General features: G+C 37.9%; 1 protein-coding gene and 1 pseudogene across 3 annotated transcripts in view; one reads left to right on the top strand and one right to left on the bottom strand.

The window, feature by feature from the left end:
- The first annotated feature begins 3,625 nt into the window (after nucleotides 1-3,625).
- Nucleotides 3,626-4,105, top strand: LOC111262579 (protein argonaute-2 pseudogene; annotated as a pseudogene).
- A 1,271-nt stretch (nucleotides 4,106-5,376) lies between these two features.
- Nucleotides 5,377-13,063, bottom strand: part of LOC111262578 (uncharacterized) — a 7,981-nt gene continuing 294 nt past the window's right edge. The window contains exons 2-17 of one of the 3 annotated variants that reach the window (XM_022836924.2): nucleotides 12,194-12,332; nucleotides 11,890-12,057; nucleotides 11,555-11,674; nucleotides 11,083-11,226; nucleotides 10,838-10,945; nucleotides 10,538-10,677; nucleotides 10,000-10,186; nucleotides 9,771-9,861; nucleotides 9,208-9,303; nucleotides 8,880-8,987; nucleotides 8,298-8,405; nucleotides 7,861-7,911; nucleotides 7,210-7,314; nucleotides 6,541-6,637; nucleotides 6,089-6,269; nucleotides 5,377-5,621 (exon numbers count right to left, since the gene is read on the bottom strand). In XM_022836924.2, the coding sequence (XP_022692659.1) occupies nucleotides 5,523-5,621; nucleotides 6,089-6,269; nucleotides 6,541-6,637; nucleotides 7,210-7,314; nucleotides 7,861-7,911; nucleotides 8,298-8,405; nucleotides 8,880-8,987; nucleotides 9,208-9,303; nucleotides 9,771-9,861; nucleotides 10,000-10,186; nucleotides 10,538-10,677; nucleotides 10,838-10,945; nucleotides 11,083-11,226; nucleotides 11,555-11,674; nucleotides 11,890-12,057; nucleotides 12,194-12,265 (1,875 nt within the window). In that variant the 5' untranslated portion in view covers nucleotides 12,266-12,332 and the 3' untranslated portion in view covers nucleotides 5,377-5,522. The remainder of the gene's footprint in view (nucleotides 5,622-6,088; nucleotides 6,270-6,540; nucleotides 6,638-7,209; nucleotides 7,315-7,860; nucleotides 7,912-8,297; nucleotides 8,406-8,879; nucleotides 8,988-9,207; nucleotides 9,304-9,770; nucleotides 9,862-9,999; nucleotides 10,187-10,537; nucleotides 10,678-10,837; nucleotides 10,946-11,082; nucleotides 11,227-11,554; nucleotides 11,675-11,889; nucleotides 12,058-12,193; nucleotides 12,333-13,063) is intronic. The other 2 variants (XM_086969213.1, XM_022836925.2) reach the window with 2 other exon arrangements.

A 13,063-nucleotide genomic window follows, 5' to 3' on the forward strand; every position in this document is an offset into this window, starting at 1 on the left:
CTTTTAACGTCATCTAATTTATAAATTATATTAGCGCTAAATTTATCCAATTGCAAACCGCATAATAAGTCTTATTTGTAAACACAGGCCGTTTCTATTATCCCATTGCTATAATTCTGTGCTGCATCTATTGCTATTTGATGATCCATCATTTCGTCTATTCACAAATAAACACATAAAACAGACCGACTCAGTATAGATTGGAGCTGTATGCAGAATGATATATAAATCTCAACAAACAAGTTAACGGTCTAATCTCATACTATGTAGCAAACGGACAGTGTGATGTAATATGTCTGTATATATTTGAGGCATCTTCTCATGATAATGAATTTTTGATGCCAATTTATGTATCACTGGCTTCTATGGGGACGGTAATTGCAGTCCTAGGGACGGTAAACATCTTTGGTTCGGCCTCGACGTTTTGAAGCCTTTGGTCTGCGGTAACTGCGTTCTTTATCACAGGCCCTTTCAAGTTTGCCTGAGAAATCTTAAATCCTGACAGTCAGCGACAGTATCAGATCGAAAATCTTCCGCAAAAAAGCGCCGACCAAAAAATTTTCACAGTGAGTAGACCTCGGCACCAAAATATACGGAAGATAAATACCAAATGAAGCTTAAATTTCCGTTACTGCTTTGTATCTTGGTGGGGAAAAAGACACGATTCTACTTATTAAATGTTGTGAAAATGCTTCGGACCAGTATTATCGGCGGGATCTATTTGAATTACAGACGACGATTATCATTATGAAAACAGCGATAGCTCTGCTTCACCGCTTTTGGCGTCTCATAGATACCTCGCATCAAGTTCAAATCAGTGCGGCAAACTATTGTAATGAGTTCAAGATGAAGATTAATACCATCCTGGTTCAGGTCGAGGCTAGAGTTCTAGAGCTTCAGCTCCTAAAATACTAAAGGAACCGTAATGCTAAGCCTTTTATTGGTGCCTGCACACTTGAAGCAATGTCTTTGATACCTGCTACGATTACAAACTGGGCTATTGCCATGCTAGGTAACGTTCAAGACTGTGGTTCTGCAATTTCAACAAGAGGGCGAAAAGCTCGGAATGTTAATTCTGTCGCTATATTAACCCATTCATATAGAAATCGGGCGACGCCACAGACGGTTCTTGAAAACATCAAAAATAAAGTATTTGAAATACAGATCATCCTCGTTATGCTCAATTGTCACTCGAACTATGGATTGATTAATGCAGCTGCTGAGACGTCGTACCTGTACATGCGGACGCAATACGTTAACGACATGAACGTGAATGATGGACGTAAATTCAACGGGACGTTCATGTGGAATCTCCTGCTGAAAATGGATACAGAGCTCGGTAATATTAACAACTGAACCGTGGGCCCTCGACCATGGGTCATGCAGACCATTCACGTACGTTGGCATCAACGTCAACCCTCTTGGACCAGGTGGATAAATTAAGAATTTATTATGTTGATACAGTTAAAATACTGAATTCTAACTAAGCAGTACAAAATTATTTGAGTCAGTTACATAATACAACATAAATCGCTTCTATTTAATTTAACAGAAATTCTTATTTATCGCAATAGTGAGCCCAACAAGCGGAGCCCTGAGCAAAGACATTATGAACAGTAATATTCTATAGGATTCTATTTAACTTTTGAACTAGAATCTGTTGGACTTTATTACAAAGTACATAATCAAGTTTACGTGCTCTTTAGATCCTTACACTTTCAGCCTATACTTGTACTTTTATACTAGGCAAGATTTACTAGATGGTGTAGCACTCCATTTGTATGCCATAAATTTTACAAATATACGTTTTAGACATATTCCAAGAGAGCTAAGTCTTGTTAGTGGCAGAGGAGCCAAACGAATAAAGAATATAACTTGAATACCTTGGCGGCTTTGTATAGCTTGACGTATATGTACGGGTTCAGCTACCTTCTATTTTATGTAGAGGGTTTATACATGATGCTGTTATTTTGGCCCCTTTTACATTGTGCACGCTAAAGGTCATAGAGGGGTCAAAAAAGTTCCCGATTATCTATACTCAAATCAAGAGGTGCGCGACAACTCAGAAAGAAAAAAAAGTTTCTGAATCTACTTTCCCTTTACATATATTAGGAATATTTATGCCTCTCTTTTACTAGGGTTGCATCATTTCTACAATTTAATCTTTAGTTAATCATTTTTTCTTTGAGTATATTTTTAAATCGCTGGTTTACATATCGTAAGCTTAGATTTTATACCAATATATATACATAATAAATATATAACAATTTAGATTTTATACTAACACTGCACGCAATAGTAGATCAAGTATGAACCGTAAATATATCTAAACCTAGAACCGATATATGCCTTATTACTTGAATTGACGCGGAAGTAATAACTAGAGCACCTTCAATTCGCATGGTTCTTCGTGGTTGGTCGCATGTGTTCATGTCACTGTAGCTCTCAAAAAAATTATTAAGGAGATAAAGCAATAACTCGACGATTTGATCGAACTGGGGATGGCCAACTGGCCTAGACCTACGTGTTTCTCCCGCAATTTCAACGAGACTTCTGAGATGTGGCCAGCAAATTAAACCGTAGCCGGATGTCGCGTGGTAATCGCACCGATAGCCACCTATGGCAGCTGTGATACTTGTTGCGTCGACACTTCCAAACCTAAGAACCAAAGAAGAATAACGTCGGTGGGACGATCCGACAAAGTCGGAAAGTGTGGAGCCAGAGCAAATCTAACATAAATGGCAAGCCAAGCGGAGATCCATACGAAAAGCTGCGCCGAGTGCCATTGTACAAAATCTTATACCATCAATCAGTAAATGCATTGAGACACCAGGAGGCGACCTGATGTTCATATAGCTCAGCTTCTTACTGGTCATGGAATATTCTAAGCTTATTAGGACAAGTTTAATAAAACGGAGTCGCTGATATACTTGCTGCCTAGATAAAGTGCCAGATACTGCGAAACAGACCAGGTCCCACTATCGTGCCCTCGATCCACTCAGACGTCCCCTTACAGAGATGCGGATGACAAACCTTAAAGGTTATGTAAGACTGATATGCGAAAATTAGCTGGCAGAAGCGTAAGTAGCGGAAAATTATTCTTGAAGGGAAAGGATGTTTTAAGAGATCAGACCGGCTTGAAAGATTGTCACTAGGCGATTTCGCTGGAGCCGATGGTCTAAGATCGAGCTTAGTACAAGTGCGGAGGACTACTAGCTTCCGCGCGGTAACATGTTCTTTTGGAGAATTAGGGAGACTGAGGCTAACTGATGCGATGCGACCTGTCGTTCCCTTTCATCAACCCATAACACTATTCAACAAAGATGCAGGTCAAGTGAAAGAGGAATCGAGAATTAGCGGATAGTGATCTCGAAGAACGAAGTTCAATCGTAGAGGCTATATTCCGCATTCGGCCCACGTAGAAATGACTATTGGTCTTGTAAAAAGTGCTATTTAAATCCTCTCAAGAGATCTCAACAACAGCTCTGAAAGCAAGTACCAAATCAGAATTCGCAAACCTAGGTCCAGTACATCCATGTTTCTCAAATGCCTACGGGTCTTTCACTTGCGCGATAAGTGCGTTCCAAGTTAGGTAGTAATCTACCGTGACAGCATATCTCAGGACATGTTTAACGCCGTTCATTTCTACAAGTTCGCGGAATGGCGCTCGGCATGCACTGAATTTGAGACTAACTTCCGGCCATCAATAGTGTTCATCGTTATTCAGAAGCACCACCATGTACGATTCATGCTTTGGAGACCCGAGGGCGGTATCAGAAAAACCCAAAACATCCCTCCCGGAATCGTGATCGACAACAAGATCGTCTACTCAAGCATGTTTGATTCCTATTCATGCTCACATCGGGGAATTCTGGGTACCTCGAAGCCAACTAACAATCACGCGGTTCATGATGATGCTGACAATACACCGAATGGAATCTATATGCTTCAATATCTGGTATGCCGCACTTATACGCGATGCACGCGTTCTCTGTCGCTGCCAGCACCAGCCCATTATGCTCATTTAATAGCATTTCATGCAAAAGAACGTATCACAGGCGTCATCTATGGAGGCAGCTTGATCGGCTCGGACGTTGATTCCTGATCTAGTAAGTGACGACGATATCGACTTTGTAAAGTTTACCCAAGCCATAAAAGTTAATGACAGCATACGAGGCAGATCGTACTATCGTATTATTATTTATTTGCATATCTTTCTCTTAGTACGCACTGCGAATATGAGGTTAGTCGAAGGTGTTACCTAATAGTTTATTTTTTCTCTAAAAATTTATTTCCCAAATAGCTAAAAGTTACCACGATAGTCAAGTTTTCAAATGTTGTGTATGCGTCGAGATATAATTAGGTGCGATTGAAAGTCCTTTTCACGAAAAAGACCTGTGCACCCTGTCATTTGCTTTCCTTTTCTAAGATAAATAAACTATTGTTATGTTCTATAAGCACGACACTAAAAATCAAAGATGGTCATGTTTTCGGTAATATTTCAAAAAATATGTACATACTGAGTGCATCTGTTCAATATAACCTAGTATAATAAAGTAGCGTATATTGTACTTCGCGTCTTACACTTTAACTGAAAGGAAGAACACGAAATATTAACACAGCTTTGTAGGAAAGAAGAAAAGGCTAAACCAATTTCCTAACATTGCTAGTTATATATTTTAATATACTTATATTAATATAAATACTTTAATGTGATTGTTGAGAATGTTTTATCTGAAGCACTAAGGAATTTCTAATTGAGAATTACTTGAGGGTTTAAAAAGGTAATCCCAAAAATCAGTTACCTAGAGGTTGTGGAAATTTTTATAATTGGCAACACTGAAAATTCAGCACAGAGTTTGATCTGTGCGTGCCTTCAGGATTTCTAACTTCAGAATACAAAAATGCTCTGAGAAAATCGAAAATCAAATTTTCTGCCTTAGAAAACTAATAACGTACTGTTAAACCACAGGCAGGCGTTCTATACATTTCGAAATTTTTTAATGGAATTTTCATTGAACTGAATGTGGCACTAGTTACAATAATCGAAAACTAAAAGGTTTCTTTTCTTTGAGTTCTAAAACCTACAAGCGCCGTACTCAGGACCAGAAATTTTTACAGCTAATGCACAAGCTCGCGTTCTTTTGATTCTAAGCATTTTGACGTTTTAAAGAGATTATTTGCAAACCGGTGGCTATTTGGGGAGCTTCGAAAGACCTATGAGATTTAAAAACTAAAAATTCAACCTTAATATTTTTCAATTTAAGTTCCAGAGAAGACAAAGCTGTGCTAAAAAAAAACTGCATTATAAGCTTATCACTTCGAGATTATTTACGTGTACAAATCAGTATATATATATAAAAAATTACTTCTCCCTTGATTTGGTTTGTTTGATTTTATTTGTGCTAACAGATGCTGCAATAAAAAATCAAAAAAAAAAATTGTATATAGACAAAAATTGTCGGTTTGCACTGCCAAAGCCTTCATGCATAACGGAGCCGACTATATACTGATCAAGTATATTACATGTAAGCTGGCTTTTGGCCAACGTAGGCTTTCGCTTCGTTTACGACGTCCAGCCACTGGTCCTGTTGAGCGTCATACATCATAGTGAGAATTCCCTAAACATCACGTAGATTTCTTGAGGTAAGTATTTTAATTTTTATATTCCATTTTATTAAAAAAAAAAACAGAAACAATGATTAAGAAGAATAGAGATATTCCTGCTCGATTACACTGCGACTCCCATTCTTAGGGAATTCGTTCACTTAGGCTACATTAAAATTGCTAATTTTTCTTGCGAACATAGGGGACCGTAATTATTTTAGCATTAAACAGACTATGCTGTGCTAAAAATACACCTTGAGAGACTCGTGTAATCTGAATATTCGTATATAAACATAGCCTAGAAACGACGCTTGCAAAATATTTCAAAATCCTAAATGCAGAACCCAAAGCGAGTCCAAAATCCCAGCGAGGTCTTCTTGTATACCATACACCTCGTACTTAAAAAAGTTTAAGTGTGGTTGTGGAGGTTCTTACAGGCTCCTAGAAAGTTAAGCCAAAATTTTCTTTCTTCTAACCTTACCGTCGTTTCTCGATGGTAAGCCTTGTCAAGGTTTAGGCTGTGCTCGACGAGGTTTCGTGTTGTACAACCTTGATACCGCACCTCCTCGAGGACCTTCTCCATGGTATTCTCAAGTCTTTCAGAGCTCTCGACTAAACGCTGTAAAAGCTTGTTCTGCTGTACAATTGAGGCCGCCAAAGAACTGTATAAATTATAGTAATATTAGTAGTGCACCTTAATTGAAAGTAAATATCGCAATAAAATTAAAATTTAATCTGACTGAAAGGAGCAAACAAGGAATACCGTTTTCTGCTGACGTAGACAGCATGAAAAGCTGACAGCGAATATTCAAGCAACTTCATCCGTGTTTTCAAGAAGGCAACCAATACGTCTTGAACATTTAAAAAGACAAATGAAATAATGGTTCATCAATAACTGGTACGAAAAAGGAGATATGGAATAGTAATGCGTACCCGTCAGAGTCGTTCTTTGATAAGGAACGTGACGCATCGACGTTACAAAAGATGTTTTTCGCCCTGGAGACACTGACTGGCGCCTTACTCTGTACACCTGATAAGAAGGAAGTGCTTTCTTAGTCAGTGATGGTGATGATGATGTACTAAATCAGTCTTGAATTATGTAATAAAGAAGAAATACCCTAAATCTAAATTTCTGCCATAGAGACTGGTGGAAGTGCGAATTAACTATTGTGAGGGAAAACCTGTACAAGGCTGCTAATAAGAAAATTTCGATACGCGTGGAAGATATTTAATAGCGACTTCCTCAATACCAACGCTGCAGCACCAATCCAATCGTCTGAATGACGTAAGGAAATCGCTACCATTAAATAAATAAAAGTGATGTCCACCTTAGTATCATACATAATGTCCAAAACAGCTGACAAAGTGCTATTTTGCGATGTGTTTAAACCATTTTTATTTCTTAACCTGGTTTGGCCAGCAACGCAATTAGAGTAACTACTATATTGTTGGATGGTTTCGCCCGGCCAAAGCGTGAGTGGTGTAATTTTTTTTAATCTTTTTTTAGGTTTGTTTTTTCTTTAAATACTATTATTCAAGTAATGCACAACAATGACGAAATGCCGCATATATATTAATCGAATCATTGACTGGACAACTTACCCGTTCCCATCATTTGCTTAAGTGATAATGGCGGACGTTCACTTTTTGTAGGCGAAGAACTGTCCAATCCAATGTCGATAAGATCCTTGTGAAACCTGTCATAATCTGGTAAGCCAGCGTCAATAAGCAAATAAATAAATAAAAAAAATTTCAGCAGCCGATTACGTGGCGCAAAACTTATCTTCTTTTTTTGACTATTTTTTTAATTTAATTCACAGTAAATCTCTACAATTTATGTTCATAGAATGAAAGTAAGACAAAGTTGTCTTACTTTTTTACTACATTTAGTCTATAGAATATAAGTAATAATCGAAACAGAAAACTACTGTTAATATGCCTATTGAAAAGATAAAGTTTAATGCTAACCTTTCATTCTTGATATAAAAGATATATCTAACTTAAGTCAGTCAAACAATTGCTAATTATTATTTCACTTTTTTGTCTGAAGGGAGTCTATGGTGTTTTCAACATTCGGAAACTATTTAAATCGCTAGCTTCCTTATACCTCGTTAGCTGAAAAGGTCACTTTCTTGTTTATCTGAGTCTTCATTTTTCTCCTTTGTTTATATCCACAGTTCTATTATATATTTAATGTCATCAAGTACAGCTTTCAACTGTGAGGGCGTCACGTAAAAAATGCTATTGACATACCGCTTATGATTGTTGACTGCAAGACGTGATTGTTCTCCGAAGTCTGCATCTCTTAGAAAATATAAAGACAAAAATAGAGATACATATGTGATTACATAATAATTTTACATGTTCGTCTTGCCAAAGTTTTAAGTCATGGTAAGCTTGTCCTTATCTTCAGTGCAGCCTGCATCAAACACCACGCCACATATTGTCGTCGCGACGATACCGATAATGGTGTAGCAGACTCAGTTTCCAATACGGTTACTAGTTTAGCTGAATAAAAATTAAGGACGTCATACCAGAGCCGAACAAGGTACTGTACATATATTTCTGTTTTAAACACAAGACAATCCAGTAAGACCGAAAATCAGCTGGGTAGTTTGACGGTGTATTTCTATATAATAATTATTAGCTTGTTTATGACGGAGAATTATTACGGAGTAATTTTTGCTTACTGTCTCTAAATTCGGTGAAATCCGTAGTTTGGGATGAAAGCTTTTTCAGATCTACACAGTCCCGCGGTGGAGAAATCCAAGCACTTAGTGAGTTCGTTCTAAGCACGTCTGAAGGGCCAATAGAAAATTTATTAATAAATATCCAAAAGGATAATATGTGTGTATATCGAAAGCGACGGAATCCGTGAAAATAAGTGAATTCTGAGAAGAATGAAAGCTAAGCCATAAACACAAATGCAGCGCTATATGGTATCTGAACGTTGTCATCGAAAGCGCTCAGATCTTTTAAAAACAATTCTTACAAAAATGATTTGATAAAATTCGGTGATCTTTACATCTGCAATATAACATATCCGCCAGAAACTAGAACTATTGACCACATTCTAAGATGTCTGAATCAGCCTCTTCGTTTAGTATCAAATGGAAAAAATGTGTTTACAGTTTTTAAGCCAATTACATAATAGGTATGCCATGTTTCCAAAGGAAAACATGACCTATTATGAATTACTAATTAGGCCTCTAGGTGTTCTTTTGGTCGGATATAAATGAGTGTATGGCCCTTAACACGGCAAGATCGCTAACCTTCGGCAACTGCGCCCTCGACTGCACGGGCTAACTGTTTCCTCGACCCCCCAGTATAGCCTCGTGGTGGAGAAATTAGGGTGCTTAACGAGCTTTTCCTCTGATCATCTGAAAGCCCCATTAGAAGATGGTGCTGTCTTTAATTAAATAAGACAACACCAATAGTGAAAAAACAAAACTAACGATACGAATTTTCTATTTCGGTTTTGGCATTAGTATTGAGCGTTACGGTTGATATCTCACTTAATCGGTATAAGTGATTAAAACGCCTAAATCGACAAAAACCACGACAACTGCATTAGAAGTTATAATATTTCTACTTTCTTACCTAGTTTTATCTGGCCGATACGAACCTCGTCCCCTCGTACTGGTGAGATAACACATTGCGCAACGTCATCGACTTTGAGAGCAAGTCCCGTTCTCGCTGTGTGTCCCAATTACCATTAAAAAAATGTAAAAAGCGGCACTTTGTTTCAGGTTTTATCGTCTCAGCTTTAACAAATCACATTTTTCTTTCGTTAAATTTACTACTAAAAGTGAATAAATCCAAGGCCATCTCAATTGTATTGTGAAGGAATTAAAAAAAAACTGGACTAGTGTGTGCAACCACAATGCCCTAAAATGTTTTCGAAAACGTTCTCGGCTAATTATGCGATTGGATTCGGTCCACTGGCTATGCGGAAAGCAGTAACTCAATAACCATGCGAATTAGGGAAATGTCTTCATACATCGGACATTCAGACTAGCTGAGAGGTGTTCTAAATCTCTGCTGAAGGGGGATTATATTTTAAATAATGCACATGAAACAGCTACAATTTCAGGTTCCCTGAATAAAAACGGCGTGGGTCAATTATTGGAATTTATTCTTTAAATATTTTCAAGCTTACATACCGCTCACACTTTTAGATCGTGTTTCTAGATTATAGGGTTCCAATTGCGGATACATGCACTCAACTCCTGATGATTCCCTAGATACCGGCAGCTGAAAACAAAAACTTTGTTCTTACCGTATGCTACGATAGACAGGCCAATTACTAAGACGAAGAAACGATCAAGCAGTGTTATCAAAATGGTGAAAAAACCTGTACGTGAAATATTATAGATATAAAACATTGCGCACATGGTGTTTGGCTCGACTTATCATTTCGACCGGCCTCGAAAATATAGTATCTTTGGTCCATAACAGTTGTCGTCGGCGAATATCTAGACAAGCAAGTCCGTCGGCTAAGCCTAGTAGAAGCTCAGCACCTTCGCGTAATATTCCTGCACTCGTGACGCGTTTATCATGTCGGTAGAGTTGACCACACCTGCTTCAACAAAAATGTACACAATAATACGATTAGAGAAGAGTGAAATTTAACTTATTAAAAAAAGAGTGTTATGCTACGTTTATACGCGTCTTTCGGGCGTTCATAAAATATCCCTTTTCCGAATATTCTTTTGTGATAAGTGCAGTGTCATTTCAACCTCGCATTGTTTATATTTGTTAAAAAAAAAACAGTCGTTTTCATACAATACATAAAATTTAAGACCGTTTTTCCTACCTCAAACCGATAAGTAAAATACAATAAAGAGCTTATTTATAAGCTCTTTATTGTATTTTACTCAAAGCACGTTATGTATAGGTGCTAACACTTCATCTGAAAAGAGTTTCCTACCCTTTGGCTGAATACTGAACAACCCTTCGATCTACAGCAACGGTTATTAGACCTGAGGTTCCGGCCCAAAGCAATGTTAACGGTTCACAGATGTGCTCTTCGCCAGGTGGCGCTCGCCAACGGACTGAAGATGGTGGCGGCTAAAATTTAACAATTATCCAATCCAAACAAGTAAGTACGCTCCATTTTAAAAACTAAGGATTCGCGGGTATTACTACTAGACATGAATTCAGCTTGATCCCTCAATGTGAAAACTCTCTTCCAGTTATGTATATTAAATAAAGAGAAGGGCCGGACTACCTGTATGGTGCCTGTCGAGAATTCAAGGACAGCTGCGCCTTCGGCTGATGAAAAAATGCCAAGGCAAAATTGCTGTGTCGGATGAAATCGTAGAAGAACTTGCGCATTCTGGAATTAAAGAAAATGAGGAACTCACTTAAATCCAAGCATGAGGCCAAGATCGCCTGGGAGAATATTTGCGTAACTCTGCATGCGTAATATATAACCCCATGTAAGATTTTAAAAGAATTGAAAACTCAAATTACCTTTGAAGCATCGTATTCGATAACTGTGTCGACCTTATTTCTTATGCTATGCACAAGAAGGGAACCTCCGATTGCAACCGCCACGTGACTGCCCATGGCATTGACGTCAATCGAAGTTGCCGGAGGACCGACCTCATTGCGGCCCTAAGAACGTAATCTAAATATATTGAGACTAAGGTTCAAACATAATACCATAGAATATAGATCTAGAAAAATTAATGCCTGGGTTATGGTATAGTAAATGCAATATGGCAACTTAGTTCGCTAAACGTTACCTCTACCTCGTGTTATCCCAGCAAAAACCTAATAAATTCTAAGTGAAGTGAAAAAGCTGGGCATAATTGTAGTGGCTCTCGAAATTGTATCGATGAAACAATTAGTACCATAAATTTGACTTTCCGACTGATATTGCTTCCGCAACAGCTGATTCAATCTAAGTTCCCATTAGTGCCAATTTTGAGATGGACCATACCTTGGTAAGAATGTTGAAGCCTTTAACCTTGAGATCAAATTCAATAATACCTCCTGTTGCTGTACCAAAATATACTATGTGATTTCGAGTAGGTGAAAATACTCCACAGGTCACACGGAACTGAAAAACAAATGGTATTACATTTATTTACCATATTCATTTCAGTTTAACAATTAGCGATCTTGGTCGTCTGCAATGCTATCGGAATTTTCGTGATGGCATACATATAACTGGATACAAATAGCGAGTGAACCCGGATATAACAACTCTCAATTAGATAAACACCTCGCTCTACAAATCAGTAAATGCCCCTTCAAGCAGAAACATGTGTTTACCTCAGAAGGGAAGTAGTCATAATAAAGCCATCGGTCTTGAATTTTGGTGAGACAAGCGAAACAAATTCCGTGATCTGGATTCGAACTGATTGCCATCAACTGGCGACCATCTGGTGATAGCTGAACATCTTTCAGCTGCGCCGGGTCGCGAGGCCGGATTGTGGAAACCTAGCAGAAGTAACGGAAAGAACAATCTAGCGTCAAAGAAGTATTGCAATAGGAATGTAGATGAAAAATAGACTAAATTTACCATATCTATATTATAATCGAATCAATTGGCTGGGTTCCTCTAGCTAATTATTACCTGATTAAAACGGCCATCCGAAGCTCTCGTGAACAGACTCAGCTTATCTGACACCAACAGAACTGAGTCCATTATGGACTTACGAAATTCCCACCCGTAAGTTGAATAAAATCCTAGATTTCACACAACGGTGGAAATACTGAAATAATTTAAAGAAGAAGAAGTCACCTGAGGAACAAATCTACTTACAACAGAAGACAAGTTTGTGTTCCACGCTAAGTTCGTGACGGTTTCTGATAGTCACGCTTCCGAACACACGGGAGGCTTATAAAATACTATTTGGCTAAAAACGAATGTATGACAGTTTGAAGACGTAGCTATAGGCGATTTCTTTTCATGCGAAACCTTCAAACTAACGACACAAAATTATAATATTCGATTTTTGTTGTGGATTAAATGTGCTATGTATCTACGACTTCTAACAAAAACTTGGCCAACCAACGCTTTGGTAGAGTAAAAAAAACTCTTTTATCCTGAACGTCTTGAATTCATAGATAAAGAATTTTAAAAGACGAAAAGTCAGAAGTCATATAAACCTACTCATTATAATTTTATCGTTCTTGACAGCGATACTACGAACATATGTGATTTACGGCCCGGTTTTGGCAGCTGATTAATGTGTATCAGAATTATATCCACGGCAGTTTGACTTCGAGTTTAAATGATTCCAGATATCGGTATCACTTCAATCTCTTTAAATCCTGAATCTTCTAAGCGCTGATTTTTTCCACAACGGCCACTAATGCCTTAGGCGTAATGAGGGTTGGCCGCTCTGCGCTCCAAGTAGCGAAACAGTTAAAATATTGTATCGATGTGACCAAATAAATGCGTTGTAAATATTATACTTACTATAATCAGCCGTTTTTATTC

Source organism: Varroa jacobsoni, unplaced genomic scaffold, assembly GCF_002532875.2.
Source record: "Varroa jacobsoni isolate VJ856 unplaced genomic scaffold, vjacob_1.0 scaffold_676, whole genome shotgun sequence".
Lineage (NCBI taxonomy): Eukaryota > Metazoa > Arthropoda > Arachnida > Mesostigmata > Varroidae > Varroa > Varroa jacobsoni.